This window comes from Onychomys torridus, chromosome 2, assembly GCF_903995425.1.
Source record: "Onychomys torridus chromosome 2, mOncTor1.1, whole genome shotgun sequence".
Classification (NCBI taxonomy): domain Eukaryota; kingdom Metazoa; phylum Chordata; class Mammalia; order Rodentia; family Cricetidae; genus Onychomys; species Onychomys torridus.
In genome coordinates, this window is record NC_050444.1 from 149,209,870 (window position 1) to 149,236,658 (window position 26,789).

The 26,789-nt window shown below is 47.8% G+C and overlaps 1 protein-coding gene across 1 annotated transcript; it reads left to right on the top strand.

Moving 5' to 3' along the window:
- On the top strand, positions 1–26,481 carry Ifnlr1 (interferon lambda receptor 1). The gene is made up of 7 exons (XM_036177232.1): positions 1–79; positions 3,649–3,772; positions 12,559–12,743; positions 15,115–15,257; positions 23,048–23,207; positions 23,484–23,614; positions 24,566–26,481. Exons 1-7 carry the CDS (start codon positions 22–24, stop codon positions 25,352–25,354), a joined length of 1,590 nt encoding a protein of 529 aa, XP_036033125.1. The 5' UTR covers positions 1–21; the 3' UTR covers positions 25,355–26,481.
- The last annotated feature ends 308 nt before the right edge of the window (positions 26,482–26,789 follow it).

Consider the following 26,789-nt stretch of genomic DNA (forward strand, 5'->3'; position numbering starts at 1 on the left):
GCGGGGACCCCCGGGACCGAGATGTGGCGGGCTGGCTGGTGGGCGCCCCTGCTCCTGTGCCTGCTGCAGAGCGTCCCAGGTAAGCACGGGCCTCGGGGGCGGGGTGGGTGGGCCACTCACCCGAGATCCCGAGACGGGATGTGGGTGCTCGGCCACCCGGGGAACTCAGGGACCCTATGCTCCTGCCGCGGGTTTGCTTGGTCCCAGAATGAAGCAATTCTGAGCTTGGACGTCCTTTCCGGGAGGAAAGGAGCTGGGTTTCCGGAGACCGAGGCAGAGGATATCTACGAGCGTTCACTGTATGTTTACCGAATCCTGGAGTGCGTACCTGATTGACCCTTATAAATAGGGGACAGACCTCTTCCTGCCCTCCTCGTCCCCTGGCTGCGGATCAGATGCCCCACCTGGGCCCCCGGGGACCCAGTTCTGGATGATGTGGTCCCTCCTATGAGACTCTCAACAGGGCGTTTTCTCTCTCGGTCTCTCAGCTGGTAAATAAGACACCAGGGCACAAAATACCCGAGGCCAGGACCCAGGCACAGAACCCCAACTTTCCACTGACATCTGTCGGAGGGAGGAGAACCTCTCTTGATAGCAATAGGCATACCTCGGAGTCTTAGACTCAAAATAGAAAGGGCTGGAAAGGTTCTTAGACTAAGTAAACAATCATAAAAGTCCGCATTATTTTTAGTTGCTTCTTTGTGCCGGGCACTGTGTTCTTATTAAGGTTTGCAGCCCAGTTGTCCTGTGAGGCAGATAGGCATCATTTTGAGGTGAGGGAAATTGAGTCTCAGAGCACTTAAGAGGTTGCCTTAGAAGGGGGATGCAGAGCAGAGGAAGCTAGCCTGAGCCTTGCTGCGCTCATGATCAGTGCTGTCCCTGAGCACCTTCACAGCTCTGCAGCGGTGTTTATAAGTTAATGAGGGTCTTGGGGGTGGGGTACTTTCTATCCCCAACACAAACTTCGTCTCTGAGCCCAGTACCTCTTCCATGAAGGGTGTGAGTGGTGGTTTGAAAGCTGTGACTTTTCTCCTATGTGGTCAAGCTCAAACTTTGGAGCCGGCCTGCTCATGAATGGCTTAAAACTAAGGGGCTTATGCACAGACTGGCCTCTTGCTAGGTGCCTGCCTGGCAGGCCAGGAGCTAGGTTTAATGACACCGGCAGAGGCTCATTGATGCAGCTTCAGGGCATTGGACAGGATAGAAACAGACTCCCACATCTGGGTCTGAAATACCTGAAGTGAGGAGGCAGCCCAGGCTTGGGCCTGAGCTGAGAGACATCATGTAGAGCCGGGATTCTCTTGCCTGGTGCCTAAAAATGTATGGGTCTCCATAGTGATGCACATGACAGAATTCTCCCTGGGACCATGAACTCCCCCGGGGCAGTAGATGGAGCAATTTCCTTCTGTTTCCTGGCACACCGAGGAACGTGGGAAATGTGGGTTAAAAGTGGTAAATAGGTGTGGTTGCTCATTCCTGTAATCCTAGCACTCTAGGCGCTGAGTCAAGAGGGTCACCACAGATTTGTTCTAGCCTAGGCTACAGAGTGAGACATGTATACCCCTGCATGCGCGTGCACGCACACACACACATACACACACATATATACACACATACACACACACACACACACACACACACACACACACACACACACATACACACAGTCTAAAAAGAGATCAATAGAATGAATAAGACTGAGCCCAGGATATACTGGAAGAGGAGGTAAGCCCAGAGCACAGACCTGAGATTTGGCTTGATCTAGATTTAAGTATCCGAGAGGGCCCTGGTTCCCCCACCTGGTCTATAACACTCCTGGGTCACTCCCAAAGAGCTCAGCTCAGATAGCTGGAAGTGACACCTCAGTACAAAAGAGGCTGTTCTTCTTCTGTGGTCACCGTCACAGTCTCTTCTTAGAGATGGCAAAGCAGGCTACCTAGAGGAAGAGACATTTGAATAGAATTTTCCAGAGACTGGATGGTGAACTCCAGGTAACCCAAGACACCAAAGTTCAAAGACATCTAAACTCGGGACCTGCAGCTTTGTGAGCCTGTGGGGAGCTGCCCGAGACTTCAACCAGATCGCCAGGCCACCCAGACAGTCCTTGTCACCCAGTTGAGGAGTATGGACTTTATTCTAGGCAGGAGAAGGACAGGAAGTCCAGGCATGGAGTAATCATCTGAGGGTAATTAGTATAACTAATTATCTGTGAAAGAGGAGGTAGGTAGAGGCCAATAAAAGGCAGCCAGGGACCATGTCACAGAGAGTGTCACCAAAGGAATAGGACAGAAGTCACTGGGTGTCTAGATGTTGGGAACACCATGTGCAAAGGCTCAGAGTAGGGAGCAGGCCAGCGTGCTCCTGGAAGTCACCAGCCAGCAGGACTGGAGAGACGGGAGCAAGGAGGGCTACAGGTCACACTGGGAGGCCCCTGGGAGGTTCCAGGAAAGGCTGTGGAGTTTCCTTGGAGTCAGATAGATGGAAACCCTGAAAGGGTTAAGCAGGAGCAGACATGGTGTAACTTTCATTTTAACCCTTGAGATTGTGCAGAGGGTAGACTGAAGAAGACACGGATGTTCTGAGAACCCTCAGGTAACCAGGGTTCCAGTAGGAGGGATACTCCCACCCCCCACGTTCACAGGCAGAGCAAGCCGTCGGGAGGGTACTGCTAGGTGGCAAGGTTTGAGTAGGGTCAGCTCTGGCTGGGTCCCTGGGGATGACAGCTCTGTCCCTACCACCTAGGCAGCAAGCTTCACTGTATCCGGCCTGCTCCATCAGCAGGGAGACCCATGAGGGGCCTTTTAAGATTATAGTAGTATCTATTCACTCACACACATGTATCATATGTGCAATCTCAGGAGCATTCCAGACAGGCACTGGGGTCACGGGGTCAATGTAATAGAGATGACTCGGTGGGTAATAGTGTCCAAGCCTGATGACTTGAGTTTAGTCCTCAAGACCCATGATGGGAGGAGAGTATCAGCTCCCCAAATTTGTCCTCTGACCTCTACATGTGTGCCATGGCATGCACATACCCATACTCGTACATACATGTCACACACACACACACACACACACACACACACACACACACGCACACACACACACACACACACACACACACACACACGTACATGCGCGTGCACACACATATACTAGTAATAAATTAAAAGTTTAAAAAGAGAACAACAGCTGGATAGTGGTGGCACATGTCTTTAATCCCAGCATTCGGGAGGCAGAGCCAGGCAGAACTCTGAGTTCAAGGCCAGCCTGGTCTACAGATCCAGGACAGGCACCAAAACTACACAGAGAAACCCTGTCTCGAAAAACAACAAACAAACAAAAGATAACAATAAAAACAATGCTTGCCCCAAGAATCATGTGGAGTTTAGGAGGGGTATGAGGCCATTCATTGGCTCTTGCCCTGTGGCAACCAGGTAGAACCCACCCTCGGGTGCCAGAGTACACAGAGCCAGCTCTCTCGGCACAGAGGGGCACTAAGGATTTGACAGGGCAAGGGCTGAAATACAGTAGCTGGCAGGTGCCTGCCCTCACTGAACACCTATCACATCTCATTCTTCAGCCATGGGAACCTGTGCCAAGCCTAGCCAAGAGCTCCAGGCTTTATGACCTCTTTCTCTTCCACAGGAAGGTCCCGTCTAGCCCCACCCAGAAACGTGACACTGTTCTCCCAGAACTTCACTGTGTACCTGACATGGCTTCCAGGGCTTGGTAGCCCCCCGAACGTGACCTATTTCGTGACCTACCAAGGGTATAGGGGCACCCCCATGCTGGTGGGTGGGAAGATGGAGGGGTGTGTGAGGGATGGAGGGGGCTGCCCTGGGCTCTTTGCATTCCATGTGTCAGCACCCAGAAGTTCTCTGGGTCTCTGGGAACCTGTGGCAGGTTCTTGAAGAAGGGCTCTTGCTAGAGGTTAGAGTTGGTAGGAGAGATAGTCAGTGGAGAACAGCAGATGATAGGCTTGCTGGAGATGGGGTGGGGCTTTATGTAAAGCTGGAGTAGGGCTTGAGTGGAGCTGTGAAGGCCCAGACACCAGGGGACGGAAGTACTTGGGTTTGTATTAGTCACTTTTCTGTCGCTGTGATAAAACGCCACAACCAAGGCAACGTATGGAAGAGAGAGTTTATTTCAGGCCAGGGTTCCAGAGGACAAGTCCATGATGGTGTAGGAGGCATAGCAGCAGGAGCAGGAAGCTGAAAGATTCCATCTTCTTTTGCTGCCTGGGGGAGCAGTTTCCAGCAGCTCAGGGCTCAAAGGGAATCCACCGAGTTGGCGTACTATGACGTTGTTATCTGAGGGGGTAAGGGAGAGGACCTCACACTCTCTTGATGGTCTCCTTCTTTGTTCTTCCTCTATATTCTGATTCTTTATTTTTTCCTCTACAGCTTCTATACTCCAACAAAATCTTTCAGGAAATGTAGAAATTCCAATGTGGTTACATTCTATTTTTCAAGTGAATGATTACAGTGACTACAAGTAAGAAACAGGTTTTCCATATCCTTCACATGTTTTAACATTTTAACTATTACAGGTGAAAAACAAATTATTCCCAAGAACCCACATACATTCATACCCAACCATCTTGTTATAGATCAACAGAGTGTGAGCAAGGAAGCTATTTTTCCCAGCCAGGTCTTTTACTGGCAGGCTGTGTTTTGTAGTTACAAAAGAAAGGACAAATCGTTTTATTAGTTATCTTGAAAGGTAATCTTATAAGGAATCATAAACCTGAACTTTTATATATGAAAAACCATCAGTCATTTCTACTTTAAATTTTCAGGGTGCATACACACTCATCAATAGATTTTTATATCAGGAGATTAAGGGAAGAAATAGCTACAAGGAATTAATCATCTTTCATCACCAACCAATCCTCACAAGGAAAAAGACATCAGCTAGTAATAATTGGGCTGCTTTATTTTTTGTTCCCCAACCTCAAAGCTATTATCAAAATATCATAATCTAACCTGAGGTCATTCCAAAGCTTTGTTTTGGCTATAATGCACACAAAAACCTGTGACTGCATCTTTTAACATCAAGATTAAAAGAATTTCAGCCAGCCTAGCTCCTGGGACTCAATTGTTTTCCTTAATTTTTAACCTGAACTATGATCTATGCAGCTCTTTAGGTGAAACTCATAGGCCCTAGCTGTATGGCATTTCCTTATATTTATTTTCAATTTTCAAAACTATTTAAACTAACATTATTATTATCAATTAGACAGTACAGCTTAGGAAGAAATCCTCTTCATAACAATCCACAGATAAAAATGCCCAGGAGAATGGGATATTTCCATGAGATAAACACACTACATTATAGGCAGTGAGGAATCTCCCCACATCCATTACACCATGACAGATTATCAGAGAAAGACGGCAGTGGCAAACATGTGCAGGCACAGCAGAAGCAAAAGACACTCTGTGGTCTGTGTCTCCAGGCCTTGCCTATTGGAGAATCACCTATCTGGGATTTGCCTCCTGGTGGGCTGACTTCAATTGCCACCTGCTGCTTCTGACCTGGCCACTGACAATCTTCAACTGCAAGCACAAAGCTGAGAGAGCAAACAGAAGTAAAGAGAAGCTAGCTATATGCTTGCAAAGCCCTCCCCCAGTGATGTACTTATGCCAGCAAGACTGCACCATGTCCCCAAACAGTGCCACCGACTGGGGGCCAAGTGTTCAAGTGCCTGGGCCTATGAAAGACATTTTTCATCAAACCACTAAAAGGTCGTTCTAGCCAAACAAGTGACCAAGGGTCTGGTCCCGCTCCCTGTAGAGCCTGGTCATCAAGGTGGACAGGGTGACAGGGTCCTTATCTTCTTGGAAGTCCAAGCTGTCACTATTAGTCTGGAGGAATCTGAAAAGGCAAGCTTGTGTGCCATCTTTCAGTCATGAACCACCACAGCCAACTGAAATCCATCTTCTTTCATCCCTCCTTCCCTCCTCCCTCTTCTCCTCCCTCCTTTCTCTTTCCCTCCCTCCTTCCTCCCTTCCTTATTTCAGTTGGGAATCACATGCATGTTGGGCAAGCACATGACCACTGAGACACCCAACCCAGAGCCAGGTTTTAAAGACCAGATTCTGTGTTGTAGCTGTAGCTGGGCTCCACCAAGCTGTTGCTTTAGGTCTTTGCAGTGAACAGTGATATTGATCACAACACACCTATGTGCAGTTGTTCAGACAGAATGACTGGTGCATTCATTCATCCTGACACCTTCCACCTAAGTTTGGTTCTTTGGGATTTCTGCTCAACTTCTCGTGTTGACTGTGTTTCTTGCTTTTATACTACAGCCTTAGTTGTCATGGCCATGAGAGAAGATAGCTTTTAAAGAACTTATAATCGCTCATTACTCAATTTACTTTATCCCAAAGTTTGTCAGACAGCCTCCTATACATGTTTTCTTTGTTCTAGAGCAGTGGTTCTCAGCCTTCCTAATGCTGCAACCCTTTAATACAGTTCCTCATGTAGTGGTGACCCCCGACCATAAAATTATTTTTGTTGCTACTTTATAACTGAGATTTTGCTACTGTTAATGAATCATAATGTAAATATCTGTGTTTTCCAGTGGTCTTAGACCCACGAGGGTCCCAACTCGACCCACAGGTTGAGAACTACTGCTCTAGAATCTGTCAATTTTGTAGAATTGTGCTGATGTCTATCACTGGTTCTGGGCTGACATCTTTAGGTAATCAAAGTCTCTAGTAATAGCTGGTTCCAAGTTTGTTTTTTTATTTCAGGAAAGTTTTCGTAGTCGTTCATATTGTCCTCTTGCTTTTGTTTTTCTTCTTCAGGGACTCCTATCATTTCTATGTTTGATGGTTTTTGCTGCCTTAGGTGTCTTTTTCTAGAACATTCTATATATTTATGCATCTACGTTTTGTTTGTTTATGCTGTTCTCCAAAGGATTCCGTGTGCTTTCATAGTCTAGGTTATTCACCATTTTAAATGTTTATTTATTAGTGTGTATGTGTATATTGGGGTGTACATGGTATTTGTGGGTGTGCATGGAGGTCAGAAAACAATTTTGTTGGGTTGGTTCTCTCCTTCCATGTGGGTTTTAGGGATTGAACTGGAGTCGCCGGGTGTGTACAGGAAGCACTTTACCGGCTACTCCATCTTGGTTGTACCTAGTTTTCCTTAAGGTCTATCTGACATTGTAACTGTTGGTGTCATTTTTATTGTTTTCTGGTTGAGTTCAAGTTTTCTGTTTAAATCAGCACCTTTTGGTTAAAATTGGCATACTCATAGAACAAAATACTCCCCATAGATGTACGCATGTAACCACCCCCATGATGAAGGTATGAAACTTCTCCACTAGCAGCAGAGGCTCTCAAAGACCACTTAGCATTTCGGTCTCCACCCACTCCCAGGTCTGGAAAGCAGCTACCCATCTGCCTCTGACACTGTGGATTAACCTCATATGTTCCCAAAGTTCATATCAATGGATTCGTGGCCAGGTGCGGTGTTCCATGCCTGTAATCCCAGAACTAAGGAGGCTGAAGCAGGAGAATTGCTCTGAGTGTGAGGTGAATTCCAGCCCAGACTGAACTACAGTGTAACATCCTGTTCCCCAGATAGAAAATGGGTTTGTGCATTGTGCCCCCTTTTGTGCCTGCCTGGCTTTACTTCACAGTGTTCTGGAGTTTGCCGGCATGGTTACATGCACCACCACCCCATTTCTTTTTCACTACTGTGTAGTATTCCAGTCTCGACTGTAGCTGTACTTGTTTCTCCATTTTTCCCCTCAATGGGTTTTTGGGTTGCTCCCAGTTTGGGGTGTGTATCAGTTTGCTATGGCTGTTGCTTGTCAGTGCTCCCCAAAACTCACGTTCTCCTCATCTACAAGATGCATTCACATGTGTCTCAACAGCCCCAAACGTCTTACCTCACTCACTCCAGCATACACTGTCAGTCCAAAGTTCCCTCTAAATATTATCCAAAGCATATGTGGGCGTGACTTAGAACATGACTCATGCTGAGGCAGAACTACTCTTCATCAGTGGACTTCAGAAACCAGATGAAGTCATGAGCTTCTAAATTGAAATGGTGGAACAGGTATGAGATAGGCATGTCCATTCTCAGAGGGAAAATCAGAAGGGTGACGGATGCCAGTCACACCTGGTGAGGCAACCTCCAGTGAGGTTTTTTTTTTCTTTGTTTGATTGTTTTAAAAAGATTTATTGCTGGGCATGGTGACATGTGCCTTTAATCCTGCACTCAAGGAGGCAGAGGCAGTTGAATCACTGTGAGTTTGAGGCCAGCCTGGTCTACACAATTAGCCTCAGGACAACCAGGACTATACAGAGTGAGACCCTGTCTAAAAAACAAAAAATGAATTGTAGTGTGTGTGTGTGTGTGTGTGTGTGTGTGTGTGTGTGTGTGTGTACACATGTGGGTTCAGGTACTCACAGAAGCCAGAAGAGGGCGCTGGATACCTTGAAGATGGGGTTACTGTAGCTGTCTGATGTGGGTGCTGGTAACTGAACTCAGGTCCTCTACAAGCTCTCATTACTGCTGAGCCATCTCTCCAGCTCCCTCAATTGTTTGAGTCTTGAGACAAGATTTCACCAGGTAGCGCTGGGTGGCCTCAAGCTTCTTCTACCTCTCAAATACTGGAATTACAGGTCTCTGCCACCCTGCGCAGCTTTGTTGATATTTTTTAGACAGGATCTCCCTATGTAGCCTAAACTGACTTAGAATTCACGATGTAGCCCAGGCTGGCCTCATGACCCTCCTGTCTCTGCCTGTCAAGTGCTGGGACTATAGATACACCCCTCCAGGCCTGGCTCCACTGAAGGCCCCAGAAACAATCCTTTTTAGCTCAAGGTTCTGGCCTTGGGCCCGCTGGGCTGGCAGTTGTGAATTTTGAATCAACATAGGAAGACTCTCCCCCTTTTTCCTGTAAGGCAGCCCTATCCCCGAGAGAACTTGCATCCCAGCAGTTGGGAAAACAGCCTCGTCTTCACCACCCCTGCTGATCTCTCAATCCTCTTCAGGCTCCATCCCCCTTTGTCCCAAAAGATAATGCAAACTAGCATATGAATAACTCTTTGTCCCATCTGGCCAACTTACTTCATTTTCTCTAGTCTCTGTCCCCTTCAGTCAAGGCTGGCAGCTTTACTGGAGTAACTCCACACCCACTCCTGGCTTCTGCTGAGGGAGCTGACTGCATCCATTCACTACACCCATGAATTTTTTTTTTTAAGCTTTATTTCCGTGTGTGTAGGAGTTTTGACTGCATATATGTTAGTGCTCCAGTGCAGTGTCCTCAGAGGCCATAAAACGGCTTTGGAGCCTCTGGAACTGGGGTTACAGATGGTTATGAGCCGCCATGTAGGTGCTGGGAACCGAACTCAGGTCCTCTGCAAGAGTAGCAAGTGCTCATAACCACTGAGACATCTCTCCAGCCCCATGAATTCATTATCAAAGGATCTTCCAACCACAATGTTGATGTTCTCTCCAGAATACTTGTTTTGAAACAGGATTTCATGTAGCCCAGGCTAGCCTTGATCTCACTAAGTAGTGGAGGGTGACCTTGAACTCCTGATCCTCTTTCCTCTACTTCCCAAGTGCTGGGATTACAGGCATTCACCGCCACATCCAACTATTTATTTATTTATTTTGCTGTATGGGTATGCTGAGACTTGAGACTTTTCCAAGTCTTCGGGCTCTGGTTCCTTCTTTCTTTAACAGACACTCACATTTTACAGTAAGCTAAAAATCAGGCCACACTCTCAACACTTTGCTTAGGAATTTCTTCAGCTAAATATTCAAGTTTGGGTCTCTTAATGTTTATTTTCAACAAAACACTGGAACACAATTCAGCCAACTGCTTAGCTACTATATATATAGTATAGTATAATATATATGTTATAACAAAGGCTGCCTTTCCTCTGGTGACAATAACGTAGCGGGTGTCCTTTCTGTCTGGGACCTCACCAGATCACCCTCTGCGGCACTTTGAGAGATAGCCCCATACGCCCAGGTGTTGAACATCTGTTCCCAGTTGGTGTTCTCCAGAGCATCCTTACTTGTCTCCTCCATTTTCTCCATGGGTCCTTGTCAAACCCAGGAACATCCTGACTTCCTGTCCTCACACTCCACACTGAACATCCTGACTTCCTGTCCTCACACTGAACATCCTGACTTCCTGTCTTCACACTCCACACTGAACATCCTGACTTCCTGTCTGTCCTCACACTCCACACTCCACACTGAACAAGTTCAGAGCACATCTGACTGGCTTTACCTCCAGAGTATATCCTGGATCTGCTTGCTCTCCACCCCTGCTCTCCACCCCTGCTCTCCACCCCTGCTCTCTCTGGCACTGCACTCTGCTTTCAGGGTCACTTTTGAAAAGACATTTTAATGTATTGTTATCATGTGTGTGCACGCGTGTGTGCATGTCACAGTGTGTGTGTGGAGATCAGAGGACAACTTTGTAGAGTCAGTTTTCTTTCCATTGTGTGTGTATGTGTGTGCACATTGTTTTGTTTAATTAATTTATTGATTGATTTTTGAGACAAGGCCTCACTATTTAACCCTGGCTGGCTTGACACTCTCTGTGTAGACCAGGTTGACCTCGAACTCACAGAGATTGGTCTGTGTGCATGCTGGGATCAAAGGCACCCTACCCAGTCTCTACTTCCATCTTTACATGAGTTCGGGGGGGTCAAACTCAGGTGGCCAGTGTCCTGACAAGCACCTGCACCCGTGGGACTGTCCTACCAGCTCCAAGGGTGACCTTTTAAGAATACGTTAGATCACTTCAGTGTGCCTCAGCCTGTTCATGGTGTCCTAACGAAGTATCTTAGTCTGTGTAAGTTAGAGACAGTTACTATCTAGCTCCCATATTTCTGGAAGCTAAGGAGCCCAAGGGCAAGTCACTAGCTGGCCTGGTATCTGGAGAGGGACACTTCTAAGATCATGCCTGCTCACTGCATCCTTACACAGCAGATATGGCAACCCTGTGTCCTCACATGGGAAAGAGGCAGAGTGTCCAGCAGCTCCCTGAAGCCATGTTTAGAAGGCCATCCTTGCTAGCCATACTGTCCTCATGATCTAATGCCCAGAAGGCATCACTTTGGAGTTTAAACTCCAACATTCATTTGGAGGAACACGGGCCTTCAAACCATAGCAGATCCCGTTTAAGTAGCTTCCCATCATGCTTAGGATACATTCACACTCCTAACCCAGACCTGGACTGCCCCTGACCTGCCACCTCCCTGTCCCCCCTCTTCCGCATCCACCTGGGCCTCACCATCCCTTCCCCACTGGACTCGAGGGCTCTGGCCTTGCATCTCTCTGGTTGTACCAAACTCTTCCCCATGCATTCTAGTTCAGGACAGGAACTCAAAGCAGGACAGAAACCTGGAGGCAGGAACTGAAGCAGAGACCATGGAGGAGCACTGCTTACTGGCTTGCCCTTCACGGTTTGCTCAGTCTGCTTTTTGTTGTTGTTGTTGTTGTTGTTTTGGTTTGTTTGTTTTGTTTTTTGCGACAGGGTTTCTCTATAGCTTTGGTGCCTTTCCTGGAACTCACTCTGTAGCACAGGCTGACCTTGAACTCACAGAGCTCCACCTGCCTCTGCCTCCCGAGTGCTGGGATTAAGGGCGTGCACCACCACCGCCGCCCAGCTCGGTCTGCTTTCTTATACAGTCCAGGACCACCTGCTCAGGAGTGAGTGGTACTGTCCACAGTGGTCTTTGCCCTCCTACATCAATCAATGGTCAAGAAAATGCCCCACAGACTTGCCTGCAGGCCAGTCTGATGGAGGCATCTTCTCAGTTAAGTTCCCTCTTCCTGGATGATCCTGCCTTGCACTGAGATGGCAAGAACTACCCAGCACACCATCTCAGGCCTTTGTTCTGACTCTTGCTCTCTCTCCATCACCTGGTCTCCTCTTCCTCCTCACTGGAGAGCACTGTCTCCCTGGCCTCTTCGGAGCCACCCTTTGAAAGCAGTCACTGTGTTTTTAACATGTTATCACTGTACCTACTGCTGTTACTACTGCACCTTGTGGGTGTGATGATTGTCTGCTGTTCCTTCCCATCTGCTGTGAACTTTGGGAAAGCGGGACCTCATCTGCCATGCTTTATTGAGTCATTGGTATCTGAAATAATGCCTGGGCATAAGTCACTTTTTTGACCCCTGTGTTCTGAGGATGTTGCAGTCATATAAAGCCTTATGGGTTTGCCTCTGACATTCACTCATCCCAACATGGCCCCTGGCCTATAGCTGGTGGTCTACAGATGCCTGAGCAAATCACCACACAGAAAGTACCCGCCAACATTAGTGATAGGGCTCCCATAGCCTTGTGAGGAGGCACTGCAGATTTGTAGACCGGGACTGAGGGCCAGTGCCCCGTGGAAGGACCCAGAGACATCCATGGCAGAGACAGGATTCCCATGCACACTTGTCTGCCAGTGGCTGCCCGGCTGAGCAGACGGACAGGCAGATGTAACGGCGGCATCTGGCTGAAGGATGGGATGTATATTTGGTGAGTCCATGGCCCACCCTCTTCTCTCTCCCTCTCAGCTATCCCAGCTACCAACGTTGGCGAAAAGTGGAGCAGTGTGCCGGCACCAGGGCTCTGGTGTGTCCCCTGATGTGCCTCAAGAGACAAGATCTGTACAACAAGTTCAGGGGGCGAGTGCAGGCGGCTTCTGCACGCGGCAGGTCCCCACAGGTGGAGTCGGGGTACCTGGAGTACCTTTTTGACGGTGAGTCCCAAGGCCGAACAAGCATTGCTGTTCTTGCAGAGGACCAGTTTGCTTCCCAGTACCACAGGTGGCTCACAACAGACTGTAACTCCAGTTCTAGGGGACTTGACGTCATCTTCTGGCCTCCTTTGCCCCCCCCCCACATATACATACATGCATACATTCATACAAATAACATAAATATTGAAGGTAGGTCCTTTCAATGAAAATACTGAGTGGGCAGCAGCTATCCCTTCTAAGAACACTGTCCAGCACAACATCTTGTATGTGTTTGTGTATGTATTAATATGTTTGAATATGTGTTCCTATGTGCGCGCATGTAGGCATGTGTGCATGTAGGGGTCATAGGGCGACCTCTAGTGTCACAATTCCTCAGGCACAATCCTATCTTTGTTTTCCAGATAGTGACTGACCAAGAACTTGCCATGTAGGCCAGACTGGCTTCTCTGGGTCAGAGGTCCAGGGAGCTCAACCATCCCTCTGCCCGGGTCTCCCCATAGACGCTGAGGGCAGAATGAACTTCTGAGCCCATTCCGGTTGCCTGGCTGAGTCCCCGGTCCTTCACTGCTCACCAGCTAGGAGCAAGCTGCTAAGATGCCCGCATTTCTCCTCACACTCCCACCACCTCGTCTTCTAACCGGAGGTGGCACAACTGTGTCCCAGTGTCCCAGTCATCTCTACTCCTCCCCCTCCTCTCTGGCTTTTCTGTTGCCAACAGCAGGAAGTCCTCTGCTCTTGAAGGCTCTGGGCCTATCTGCATGGCCCAACGATAAACTCACCATTTTAAGGCTCTGAACCTTAATTGAAATTCCTTGGGCTGGAGAGATGGCTCAGGGGTTAAGAGCGCTGACACTTCTTCCAGAGGTCCTGAGTTTAATTCCCAGCAGCCACATGGCAGCTCACACCTGTCTGTAACTCCAGTTTCAGGGGAGCCCCACACCCATGGCAAAAACACAAATGCACATAAAAATAAAATGAAATATATTAAAAAGAAATTCCTTTTACCACTCCACAATGGCACAGCAGACCGGCTGCACCCAGGGGTCAGGGTGGATCTGCTGCCATGGGCTTTCCTTCTGGCCCCCAAATTCACATCTTTTGCAAATGCAGAATTCATTCATGCCACATCAAGGTCCCCAAAGTTGCCTCTTATTACAACATTAACTAAAATTCCAAGATCTCCCGGGTGATGTCTGAACCAGAGCGTCAGATGATGGCTTGGATGTGATCCACTCAGTACAACTTATGGGCACAGTTCCTCTCCACCTCTGAGTTGGCAAGGCCAAGGTATACAATCTCTGTTCCCTAAATAAAATGTGGAAGAGGAAGGTAACACTAACAAAAACAGAGGAGACAGGGAAATGAGGGCACTGGTCCAAAGCAGCTGTAAAATCCAGCCAGGTAAACAAATGCCATTCAGGTTGACAGTCTGGGGCAATTCTCCCTGACTCCCAGAGAAGACCTTTGAGCTCCAGCTTCTGCTTCCAAGACAGGGTTCCTTCTCCACTGTGGGCCCCAGGTACCTGCAGCCAAGGGGGTTGGCCACACTCCATCTTGTGAGCAGAAATGAAGTGAACAGCTTTCTTTGGTTTCATACATTAAAGACCAGATGGTAATATTTCTGTGGATAGAAGAATCTCAGAAATTACAGAGTTCCTGTGGCTGCTTGAAGAGCCACCCCATGGTACATCTAATGTTATATCTAGGCACATTGTGTTTGTTTGCTTTCCCTGGACATCTTTGACTAATTCACCTTCCTGCCCCCACCTTTCATCTTTCTGGGACAGCAAGAGACAGAGCTGAGTTTTGTGAGGTAACTGTTTGGTGTTCACAGCCCCCATCTGCAACCCCCGTGACCACCCTTCCTCATCCAGACTTATCGAAAGTCAGAAGGATCCCGACGCCCATCCAGTACCCACCCACTACTAGTAGTGTATTCTGGCAAGTTACAGCTTCTAGGGTCTTGCTTTATTTTTAAAAATTGAGTTGGTGAAGACTGGGGAGAGAGCTCAATGGTCAAATGCTTCAGTGAGCCCCAGGTTCAGTGAGAGACCCTGATTCAAAGGATAAGTAGAGTTCAGCAGAGGAAGACACACATGGACCTCTGGCCTCTGCACATGCACTCACAGACACATGCACACACATGCGTAAAACATGCACACACATGCGTAAAACATCCACACACAGTCGGGCTGTGATGCTTCCCTCCCAGGGCCAGTGAGAAGTAAATAAAAGGGCTGTGAGGAGCTTGTGGCACAGTAGATATTTGGGGGGAAAAAATGCTAATGTGACTGCTGTCTGGGCAGGACAGATAGGAGAATGGAGACTGGGCCCCCGAGGTTTTTGATGGGTTCTATTCTGTTTCTGACAGTGGAGCCAGCCCCTCCTACCCTTGTGCTCACCCAGATGGAGAAGATCCTAAGGGTCAACGCCACCTACCAACTGCCACCTTGCATGCCTTCGCTGGACCTGAAGTATGAGGTGGAATTCTGGAAGGAGGATGTGGGACGCAAGGTAGGGGGAACCTGTGCTGTCACAAATGGGGTCTCCACCTCACTTCTCACACTGTTTCCTACACTTTCCTCCAGGAAGCCTCCCAAGGCTCCCTGACTCCAGTCAGCCCTTCATGGTGTGCAATACCCATGGCCTGTGTGACAGGAATGTTCTACCCTGGAGATCAAGCACAGGGTACTTTGCCCTTCATGGGACAGGCCTCATCTGCACCATAGTTTTCAACCTCATCTTGGAAGTTGTGGGCCTTGCCTCTGAGCAGGGTGGTGCACAAGCATGTGTACACTTGAGTGTGCTAGTGCATATCCACGAGTGTGTGTTCATATGGCAGCCCCAAAGTATCTCCATCAGTCACTTTCCACTCTTTTTTTTTTTTTCAGACAGGGTCTTACCATGTAGTCCTGGCTGGCCTGGAACTTGTTATGTAAACCAGACTCACAAAGATCTGAATGCTAGCATTAATGCACCACCTTATTTTTTGAGACAGGGCCTCTCGGTGAACCAGGCACTCCAGAGTAAGCTAGGCTAACTGGCCAGCAAGTCCAAAGATGATCCTGTCTCTGCCTCGACAGCTCTGGGATTCCAGGCATGTCCAGAGTTTTATTCAGGTCCCAGGGATCAAACTCAGGTCCTCCCACTTGTACAGAGAGCACCTTATTGACTGAGTCTCTCCCCAGTTCTCCCTCCCTAACACCCATAAAAGTTTGACTGAAGGAGATTGATTCTCCAAGTCACCAGATTTGTTACAGAAAGCCCAGAAAAATCGGGGTGAGCTGCAAGCAAAGCAGAGGCCCCCAGAGAGGACCGTGAATTGCTCTTTGCATATCCAGCTTCAGACCTGTTTCCAGCATGTACCTGGAACAGGCCTGAATGTTCATTTACAACAGATTAGAAAACCTTTTTCTATACAAGACCAGAGAGTCAATGTTTGCCACTATGGCCTCAGAGTCTGGGCTCTGTGGCTGTAACTCAAACGTCGCCGCTTGTAGACAATATGGAAGTAAGTGTGTGTTGCTGGGTTCTTACTTGTGAAGTTAGGTGGTGGGGTAGAGTTGGCAAGGCGGTAGGTAGCTTGATGACCCTGGCTCTTATTCGCTCTTCTAACATTCACACCTGTGAGCCTAGGGATGTGAATATGAGGTGGCTTCTGCCTTCCAGAATCTCATGGATAGTAAAACATTAACCCATACCCCATCAACATATACATTTTGTTCAAATCTGGATCTCATTGTGTAGTTCAGGTTAGCCCAAACTCAATCCTCCTGCCTCAACCTCCTGAATGAATACTGGGATTACAGGTACATGCCACCATGCTTACATTAAATATTTGTAAGTCAGTTAAATCAACATCCTACCTACCATTGCCCAACAGGAACATACTATGAGCCATATACCTCATTTAAAATTTTTTTGTTGCATATAGTTATTTTGTGTGAGTGACTCTGTGGGGGCAGAGCAGGTGTGTATGCCACAGCATGTGTCTGGAGGTCAGAGTACAACTTTGTGAAGTTGGTTCTCTCTTTCCACTTCCTGGTTCTTAGGGATTGAGCTCAGGTCATTAAGCTTGACAGCAAGTGACTGGCCCCAAGTCATTTAAAATGTTCCTCATTAAGTTAAAGGAAACAGGTAGCTAGGTTTGAGGGAAGGGAGATGGTTGAGACAGGATTTCCCATAGTCCAGGCTGGCCTTGAACTTGCTATGTAGCCAAAGATAATCTTGAACCCCTGACCTCCTGCCTCCACCTCCTAAGTGTTGGTATTACAGGCATGCACAGCCATGCCTGGCCTGACTTTGGTGTTTTGAGCCAGGGTCTCTACATAGTCCTAGCTGTCCTAGAACTCACCTATGTAGCTCAGGCTGGCCTCAAACTTACAAAGATCTGTGTAGTTGGTTGTTTTAACTCTTTGGCTCTTTTGGGGGGCCTGCCACCCAGCTCCCAAATAAATATGTGGAGACTTAATTTTATTTTATTTTTTTATGAATGCCTGGCCTTAGATTGGCTTGTTTCTAGCCAGCTTTTCTTTTTTTTTTTTTTTTTTTTGGTTTTTCGAGACAGGGTTTCTCTGTGTAGCTTTGCACCTTTCCTGGATCTCGCTTGGTAGACCAGGCTGGCCTTGAACTCACAAAGATCCCCCTGCCTCTGCCTCCCAAGTGCTGGGATTAAAGGCATGCGCCACCACTGCCCGGCTCTAGCCAGCTTTCTTAACTTAAATTATCCCATCTACCTTATCCCTCTGGGCTTTTACCTTTTTGTATTCCTGTATACCTTTCTTCTTACTCTGTGGCTTGTTGTGTGGCTGGGTGGCTGGCCCCTGGAGTCCTCCTTTCTTTTGTACCTCAATCCTTTTTTCTCCCAGATTTCTTCTATTTATTCTCTCTGCCTGTCAGCCCTTCTCCTTCCTCCTGCCTAGCTATTGGCTGTTCAGCTCTTTATTAGACCAATCAGATGTTTTAGACAGGCAAAGTAACACAGCTTCACAGAGTTAAACAAATGCAACACATCTTTGCATCATTAAACAAATGTTCCTCAACATAAACGAATGTAACTCATCTTTAACATTCTACAACAGATCTGCCTACCTTTTATCCCACAGCATACTGCCATGTCAACACGGAATTAATATTGCTCTTTTGCCTTCTTTGTCTCCTCTGTCTTTGGAAACTGATGGGCATTTTGTATTCAGGGCGTATCTCCTTCTCACAAGCCACCTGCCCCTGCCTTGAACTGCACTGGGCAACTGGGGCAGCTACTGATTGAATAGCCCCCATCCCCAGTGGAAATGAGGGTCCCTCCAGACCTTGGTGAGCTACATAGGAGTGACCCCGAGTAGCAGGCTGATTTTGAACCCCAATGGTCTGCAAAAGGAAATTCAGCTGAGAAGAAACCAGGAAATAGAAATTACCCTTGGTGCTTACACTTCCTTTTTTTTTCAATTTATGTGGGTGTTCTGTCTGCATGTTCATTTGCATACCAGAAGAGGGTACCTGATCTCATGAGACTACAGTTATAGACAGTAGTGAGCCCTCACATGGGTGCTGGGAATTGAACTCCGGGACCTCTGGAAGAACAGCCAATGCTCTTAACTGCTGAGCCGTCTCTCCAGCCCTATGCTTACACTTTAATGTAAGAAGGGAAATGAAAGCTCCTGGGTGCCGCCCTATCTCACCTGGCCTGTCGCGCCCGCCTCAACCAGCAAGGATGACGCAACACCGGGATTCTTCTTAATACAGTTTAATCAGAACCTTGGTTAGTTGCACTGTCTCTCTCTCCCCTGGGGCAAGCCTCTCCCAGCACCTAAGTAGGGCTGGGCTGCCAACCCCAAGCAGCCACGTGGGCACTGTCCACAGGTTCACGCATATGCCAGCAGCACACGAATCCAGCCATAGCCAAATAAGTAGCTGTTTACCATAAGGAGTGTTTGCCATCGGGAAGGCAGAGGGTAGAAGCCAGCGCCATCTTTAGGGTGCGGCTACACGCGGCTCTCTACAGTTCCCCCTTTTTGTTTTACAAAGCAACAGGCAAGAGTAGAGGTCTGATCTCTGCTAAAATGGAACATGTACTAATGTTTGTCCAGGCGTCGTCCACCCAGAGAACACTAGACCCGTCCAATACCCTTTTCACAGAGGTGGGAGTTAGGGTACCAACCCACATGCAATCAGACTTGCTCTTCTTGAGGTCAGCGTATCTTAGCCTCAAGTGCAGTGCGCAGGCCTCGCATCCTGTGCCTAAATATCTTTTAAAGTAGCCAGCCAGGCTTGGGGGGACTGTCCTGCTTCAATGGCCATAAAGGCTTGGACAATCATGGCTGCATGGCGACGCTGTGAGATCCTAATGTGACAAATGCACCACAAGCATACTAGGGAGGTGAGCACCAGTAAACCTACTAGGGCTCCTATTCCCGCCCACTCCTTCATGTGATCCATGGCTGTAGCAATCCAGAAAGACAGTCCCTCCACCAGTCCGGTATCCACTCGGGTCGAATTCACCGTGACAATAGCCACTCTCAGCTGGTCCATCAGGTTATCAAACTCTCCGGTCCAATTGCCTGAAAGATAACTAGACAACCTTTTAGATAAATCTGCAGCAGAACAATTGGAAGCATCCAAATTCAAAAAATTCAGAGTAAATAATGCAAGAGAGAGTCTGTCCTTAGGGGTACGACCATAGCCTATTCCCCCTTTTTGTTTTTGAAGCAACTCCTTCAAGGAGCGATGAGCACGCTCCACAATGCCTTGACCTTGTGGATTATATGGTAGGCCATGTATAAGTTGCACATTCATCTGCTGACAGAAGGAAGCGAACTTCTGTCCGGTATATGCAGGACCATTGTCTGTCTTTAACTGTTGAGGCTTACCCCATGCTGCCCAAGCTTCTAAGCAATGAGCAATGACATGAGAGGCTTTTTCTCCTGCCATTGGGGTGGCATGAATGATTCCAGAACAGGTATCAACAGATACATGTACATATTTGATATGTCCAAATTCAGAGATGTGTGTAACATCCATTTGCCATATTTTTAGGGGGAGCAAACCACGAGGGTTAACTCCTAATCTAGAAGGATGATGAAAAATGACACATTGGGGACAATCCGCACGTGAGATAGAAAACTTTTGTTGTAATGTCCTTGCATTAACATGAAATTCCTTGTGGAAAGCATGTGCTCGTTGTATGGCAGAAGCCACAAACATCCATTCCTGTCTAGTACACTGGTCCACTATATCATTGCCTTTAGCCAATGGACCTGGCAGACTAGTATGTGCACGGATGTGTTGCACAAAAAAGGGATTTTTACGTTGCCAGATCAGTTTCTGTAATTGGCCAAACAATGAGCTAACAGGGCTAGAAGATTTGATGGGCCCTGCACATTCAAGGCTTTTCAAAGCATTAACAACGTAACTAGAATCTGACACTAAATTAAATGCAAATGGACAAGCCTTGAAAACTTCAAGAACTATTGAAAGCTCCACCTGTTGAGGTGCACCTGGCAAGAACTGATGCTTTACAGGTTCATTAGAATCCACCATATAAGCACCACAGCCTGTCTTAGACCCATCTGTAAATATAACACTTGCTCCTGGAATGGGCTGCGAAGCAGTTACTTTAGGGAAAACTACAGGATGTTCTTTAAAGAAAGTTAATAGTGGATGTTTAGGATAATGGCAATCTATATGTCCTGAATAGGTACAACGCAGTATTGCCCAATCATCTATGGCAGCACATAATACCTTGACTTGAGTAGAATCATAAGGAACAACTAGCGTTTGTGGTGATGTCCCAAAATATTGTAAACATTGCTGAATACCCTGTTGCGCAAGTAATGCTACAGCAGTAGGATAATACTCAATTGATTTTGCAGGTGAGATTTTAGTATAAATCCATAACAAGGGTCCTTTTTGCCATAAAATTCCCGTAGGTTGTAACTGGGTAGGCAGAATGCACAGGGTAATATCATCATTATTTTGCACTCTTTGAAGGAAAGCTCTTTGTAGCCTATCCTCTAATTTTGTTAAGGCTTCTCGGGCTGCATTGGTTAATTGCCTCGGTGAATCCAAGGCTGCATCTCCAATTAAAATATCATATAATGGTTTTAACTCATAATTGGCCATTCCTAAATTTCCTCTTATCCAATTTATATCTCCTAATAATTTTTGAAAATCATTCAATGTGCAAAGATGATCCTTCCTTAACTCTACCTTTTGTGGCATGATATGATGATTAGTTATTTTAGAGCCAAGATAATTGACAACTTTGCTCTGTTGCACCTTCTCAGGGGCAATACAGAGTCCCTTTTGCTTTAGCAGTTCTACAAGTGAGCTATATGCTTCTTGAAGAATGCTCTCCTCTTTAGCTGCTAACAGTATATCATCCATATAATGGAGGCATCTCAAGCCAGGAAAACGTGCTCTCAGGGGTTCTAAAGCAGTTGCTACAAATAATTGACACATTGTAGGACTGTTGGCCATGCCTTGTGGCAATACAACCCACTGATATCTTTTATCAGGTTCCTCAAGATTAGTGGACGGTAAAGTGAAAGCGAATCTCTCACTGTCTTTGCTATTCAGTAGAATGGAAAAGAAGCAGTCCTTAATATCTACCACAATAATAGGCCAATTTTCAGGCAAGGCTGACAGCAATGGAAGACCATGCTGTACAGGTCCCATAATTCTCATTTGTTCATTTATAGCTCTAAGATCATGTGACAATCTCCATTTTCCTGATTTCTTCTTGATGACAAATATGGGTGTATTCCAGGGAGAAAGGGAGGGTTTAATGTGCCCTTCCTCCAATTGCTCTTTCACTAATTGATATGCAGCATGTAATTTTTCAGAGGAGAGTGGCCACTGAGGAACCCAAACTGGCTCCTCCATTACCAAGGATATGGGAATGCCCTCCTCAGCGGCCCCTAGGAAAAACCCAACCCTTGTTTGGGTTTCCTAGGTACTGTTTGTATTGGCTCCTTTTTGCCTTGTAAAAATTTTCCCAGGCCAAAATCAGGATGACACCCCATGTTTTTCATAATATTTTTTAGATTTTTTGGAGTATACATTACTCAACTGAAAGCCCATGGATTTCATAAGATCCCTCCCCCAGAGGGACACTGGAAGCTCAAGGACATAGGGTTGCATAACGCCAGAGTGACCTTCTGAATCTTGCCAATTTAACAAATTTGCACTAACATTTGGAACACTGGCATAACCCAATCCCTACAATGTTTGTGAGGAAGCCTGTATAGGCCAACCTCGAGGCCAATCTTTGCTAGCTATGATACTGCGATCTGCACCTGCAATCTGCTCCAGTATCCAAATCTAGGTCCCTTCCCAATTTCTCCCAGGAAGGCACTGTGAGGCTTCCTGAAATTGCAAACCAAGAAGCAATTACATCACACTGTTCCAGAAATCGCTGTAGGGTGTGTTTTTAATTTCTTAGAGAGAAGCAGCTCGTTAAGAGCCAGAAAAATTGGGTGCGAGGAGGAAGCGCCCATGTTAGTATACTTTTTTTTTTCTTTCCTCAATTTGAGAAGTTTTTCGGAGGTTTCTCGGAGCCTCTGCAGAACTGCTCCAGCCCTCCGGTTTCCCTGTTTGTTTTGTTTCACCTGCTGGTTTTGCTTTACCTGCTTGTTTTGTTATGCAAATTACCCGTCCACTACAGCCACACAGCAGGCTTCCCTTGTTGACTTTGCGATTCTAATTACCCGTCCGCTCTTATCGCGGCTCTATTGAATTACCCGTCTGCTTTTGTCGCAGCTCTGCTATCCCGCTCCCCTTTTGTCTACAGGTGAACTTAAAAACCCGCTTTTGTCGCGGATCCTCAGTTTTTTTTTTTCTGAGAACTTACCGGTACCGCCTGACTGTAATAAGTTCTGAATCCGGAGAGAGACGTGGTAATTGTCCCCGTACGAGGCCACCACTTGTCGCGCCCGCCTTGACCAGCAAGGATGACACAACACCGGGATTCTTCTTAATACAGTTTAATCAGAACCTTGGTTAGTTGCATTGTCTCTCTCTCCCCTGGGGCAAGCCTCTCCCAGCACCTAAGTAGGGCTGGGCTGCCAACCCCAAGCAGCCACGTGGGCACTGTCCACAGGTTCACGAATATGCCAGCAGCACACGAATCCAGCCATAGCCAAATAAGGAGCTGTTTACCATAAGGAGTGTTTGCCATCGGGAAGGCAGAGGGTAGAAGCCAGCGCCATCTTTAGGGTGTGGCTACAGGCAGCTCTCTACACTGGCGACCCCACCACATGTACCTGTTAGCTGGGCATATGCTCATTGCTGCTTGCTTCTCCAAACAGACCCTGTTTCCTGCCACTCCACGTGGCCAACCCATGCAGATCCCTCTCCAGCCAGGTGCTAGTGGACGTCACTGCCTCAGTGCCAGAACCATCTATACCCTCATTGTCCACAAATCTAGCCACTTCTCTGAGCCCAGCTGCATCTCCCTTGAGGCCCCAGGTGAGTGCAAAATGGCATTAGAGCAGGGACTTCAGAAGTCTCATGAGAGGATTGTTGAAACTATAAACTGAGAGATGTATTCACTTATGGAAATTCCAGCTCTGCCACACTGACTGTATGTCTTTGGGTAGTTTACATAGCCTCTCTGAGCCTTGGCTTCCACCGGAATGGGCTTATCCTCCTGAGGCATGAGGAGGATGGTCACTGGAAGTGTCGGGCACACTGAGGGGCTGGACCATTGATCCGTCTGCCGTTTCTGTGATCTCTCCTCCCTAGGGACCAGCTGGGCTGTCCTGGCACTGCCCCTACTCCTGCCTCTACTGCTAGCCGCTGCTGCAGCAGGTGTGATCTGGAAGAAACTGGAAGGGGACCCCTGGTTTCAGTGGGTGAAGAGGCCTCAAGCAATGGTATGCCACATCTGGGGTGTATAGAGGGCATGGAGGGGTATGTAGAAGTGGGGCATTGAGAAACAGAAAGTGGGGCTGAGTTTCGAATGCTTCACACAGAATATCCAACTGGCCCAGACTGTAACGTTGGCCATCTTGTCTCAGAGTCTAAATTCCCCCTCTGGCAGTGCATTCCTTTAACCCTAGATCCAACAGCAATCTGCCCCCCAGGGAGAGATGCCTAAGCCCCTCTCTGGGAATCACTCACCTCTGTAAGAATTTCTCGGGTGCAAAGAGAAGCACCCAGACCTGAGACCCAGGAGAGAGGGTCAGAAGTGTGTGGGGTGGGAGGTAGTACAGATGCGGGCATCGTTTACAGCTCTAAATGCTTAGCTTACAACTTGACCAAGGCTGAGCATCACCAGGCCAATATTGGGGTGCTAGATACTCTGTCAGAATCCAGGAGCTGGCTGGGGGAAGGGAGAGGCCTAGAGAGGTCAAAGGAGAGCTGAACCAGGTGGGACTCTCTAGATACTCAGGGAGTGACAGGCTTTGAAGACAGAATGCTTTGTGTCCCTGTGTCATAGCAGAGAGTAGTGAGCAGTGCATTGGCCCAGCCCTGAGGCCGCCTATTCATGGCAGTCAGCAGATCTCCCACACCAGCAGGATTTCTCTCCCACACCATTTGTATCTCCCTTAATAGCCCACGTGCCTCCCCCATCGGTGGGGTAGCTCTGAGGTGCATCTGTGCAATGGCTCCTCAGGACAACTAAGGTTTTTGCTAGAGAACTGCCCCCCTTACAGCAACATTCCTTCCTCAACTGTGCTTGGTTCTGGTGTTTTCTGGAAACACCTCCCAAAGAAACAACTTCCACTTGAAACCATCTGGACTATTGCCTGGGGCTCCAGATTCAGCCAGTCCTGTTTCAAGAACCCCAAATCACTTTCTCTCCCCTTCCCTTCCTACATCAGGACTTCTCTGAATACAGATATCCGATGGCAACCTTTCAGCCCAGTAGACCTGAGTTCCCAGATGACCTGATCCTCTGTCCCCAGAAAGAGCTGACCATAAGGATCAGACCAGTCCCTCAAGCCAGAGACCCAGGCACACTACAAGCAGGACCAGAAGAGGACAGCACCGAGGATGAAGATGAGGACGAAGATGACAGTGACAGCATCCAGCCCTACCTGGAACCGCCCCTCTTCATGAAGGAGAAGCTACAGATTATGGGGTACTCAGAGACAGATGAGTCTGGGGTAGATTCAGGGGGGAGTCAAAATTCATCCACCTGGGACTCTTCAGACAGAAGCTGGCCCAGCACAGTGGGCTCTTCACTTAAGGATGAAACTGGATCTTCCAGCTGTTTGGACAAGAAGGAGCCAGATCAAGAGCCTGGTGGGGATGAGCACCAGGAGGCGTTCCCACGTCTGGAATTTTCTGAGGACTCGGGCACCTTGGAAGAGCTGCTGAAAGATGACTTCTCCAGGTGGAGAATTTGGGATTCCTTATCCCCAAAGAGAGATCTGGTTCCTGGAGAACCCCCAGTTTCTCTTCAAACACTGACTTTCTCCTGGGACAGCCACCCTGAGGAAGAAGAGGGGGAGGGAGAGGAGGAGGGAGAGGAGGAGGAAGAGGAGGAGGGAGAGGAGAATGAGTGGGAATCAGAACCCAAGGGCAGCATCGCCAGCTGCTGGGACACTTCCAGCCTGCAGAGGACAGAGGTCAGGGAGGGGATGCTGGGAGATTATATGGCCAGGTGAGTTGGCCCTGGTGGTATTGCTTCCAGTCTGGTATTGCTACCTCTACTGCACTTCCCAGGGACCAGAGACACCTCCAGGTCTCAAGAGTCACGTCCCTTCCTGAGGTAATCAAGGTCCTAGCCACTATTTGCGGATTACTCACAGGCTCTTTGTCATTTGGACTGAGCTGTAAGAAGTCAACATTTCCAGTGACCCAGCTGCTGTAGGTAACCTGTGAGGGATGGAGCTGTGGTCAGAGACTAGCCAAGTTCCAGTCTGCCCATTGTCCCAGGGATGACAGCCCTTATGGAAAATCATCCTTGGTCAAAATGAAACAGGTGAAGCCACGTGTCTGTGGACCCCAAGAACAGACACACCCTCGTCCATAAGTCATGTATAGTATGAAACAGATCTCAGTTCAAATCCCGGCTCTGCCACTTACCAGTAGTCATGTGAGCAAGCCACTCTCAATCTCTGTGCCTCAGTTCCCTCTTGTGCAGCTGTTACACGGGTATGGTGAGGCTTCAGGGAGTTTTCAGGTATGGGTGGCATGGGGCCACACATACTGTCTATGCACTAGAACCCTCCATCTGTTCAGACTCCTGGCAGACCCCAGGCGTCTCTCACCAGAGACCCCTAAGTCAAGAGTGACAAGAATACCTACCTTCCAACCTGTCTACCCTGTGGGTCACCCCATTCCTTCCTTGTCACCATCACACCTTCTAGTCTGGGGCTCTCTGAAACCAGAGCCCAACCAACTCTGCTTCTACTTCATTGTTTAAAAGAGCAGTTCCCAAAGCTAACTTTCTGGTCTAGCCTGAGCCTTTTAGTCATTCTAAATTCCAGCTCCTTTCAACCCTTAGGTCATTGACGAAAAGCCTGTGGAAAGCCCCAGAAAGGGCATGAGGATCAACACAAATGTTCATACTGTGTGCTCAGCACTTAACTTGCATGATAGCCCTGTACAGGGCATCTGGGGACCGCAAGGACATCGAGGTCAAAGTGACTGCCTTGGTGTGTGGCTTCGGCACTTGAAGGCTAAACACCTTTCTTACATATTTGTATTCTTGTCGAATTTTGCACTGTGTTTTATATCCTATTTAAATAATACTTTAATATATCTGTTGGTATAATGTCCAGAACCTTAAATAAAGAAATCTATTTTTAGAGAAAAAGCTGGAATTGGTGGAAACTAATGTACACTCAGCTGTTTGGGATACAGGGAGAATCCCTGAAATGAGACCCAGAGAACGGGGTCTGGAGGATACAGATTCCATATGACACCATAAGAAAGTGGGGAACTGAGGTGGGGTGAAGAGCAGCCAGTCGAGGTACAAGGTTAAGCAGGTCCCTGAAGCTGGAGATGAGGCCTCCATGCCCCTGGGGAGCATCTGATGTCAGTTCCTGGCCCACCAGATTTGATCCTCTGCCAAGGACAGGAGCTGAAGGACTCAGC

Bases quoted from the DNA above. Each gene is read 5' to 3' on its own strand.
- Ifnlr1 (XM_036177232.1), top strand. From the start codon at position 22: ATGTGGCGGGCTGGCTGGTGGGCGCCCCTGCTCCTGTGCCTGCTGCAG. The intron at 12,744-15,114 runs GTGAGTCCCAAG...TGTTTCTGACAG, and splicing joins CCTGGAGTACCTTTTTGACG to TGGAGCCAGCCCCTCCTACC. The intron at 23,615-24,565 runs GTATGCCACATC...TTCCTACATCAG, and splicing joins TGAAGAGGCCTCAAGCAATG to GACTTCTCTGAATACAGATA.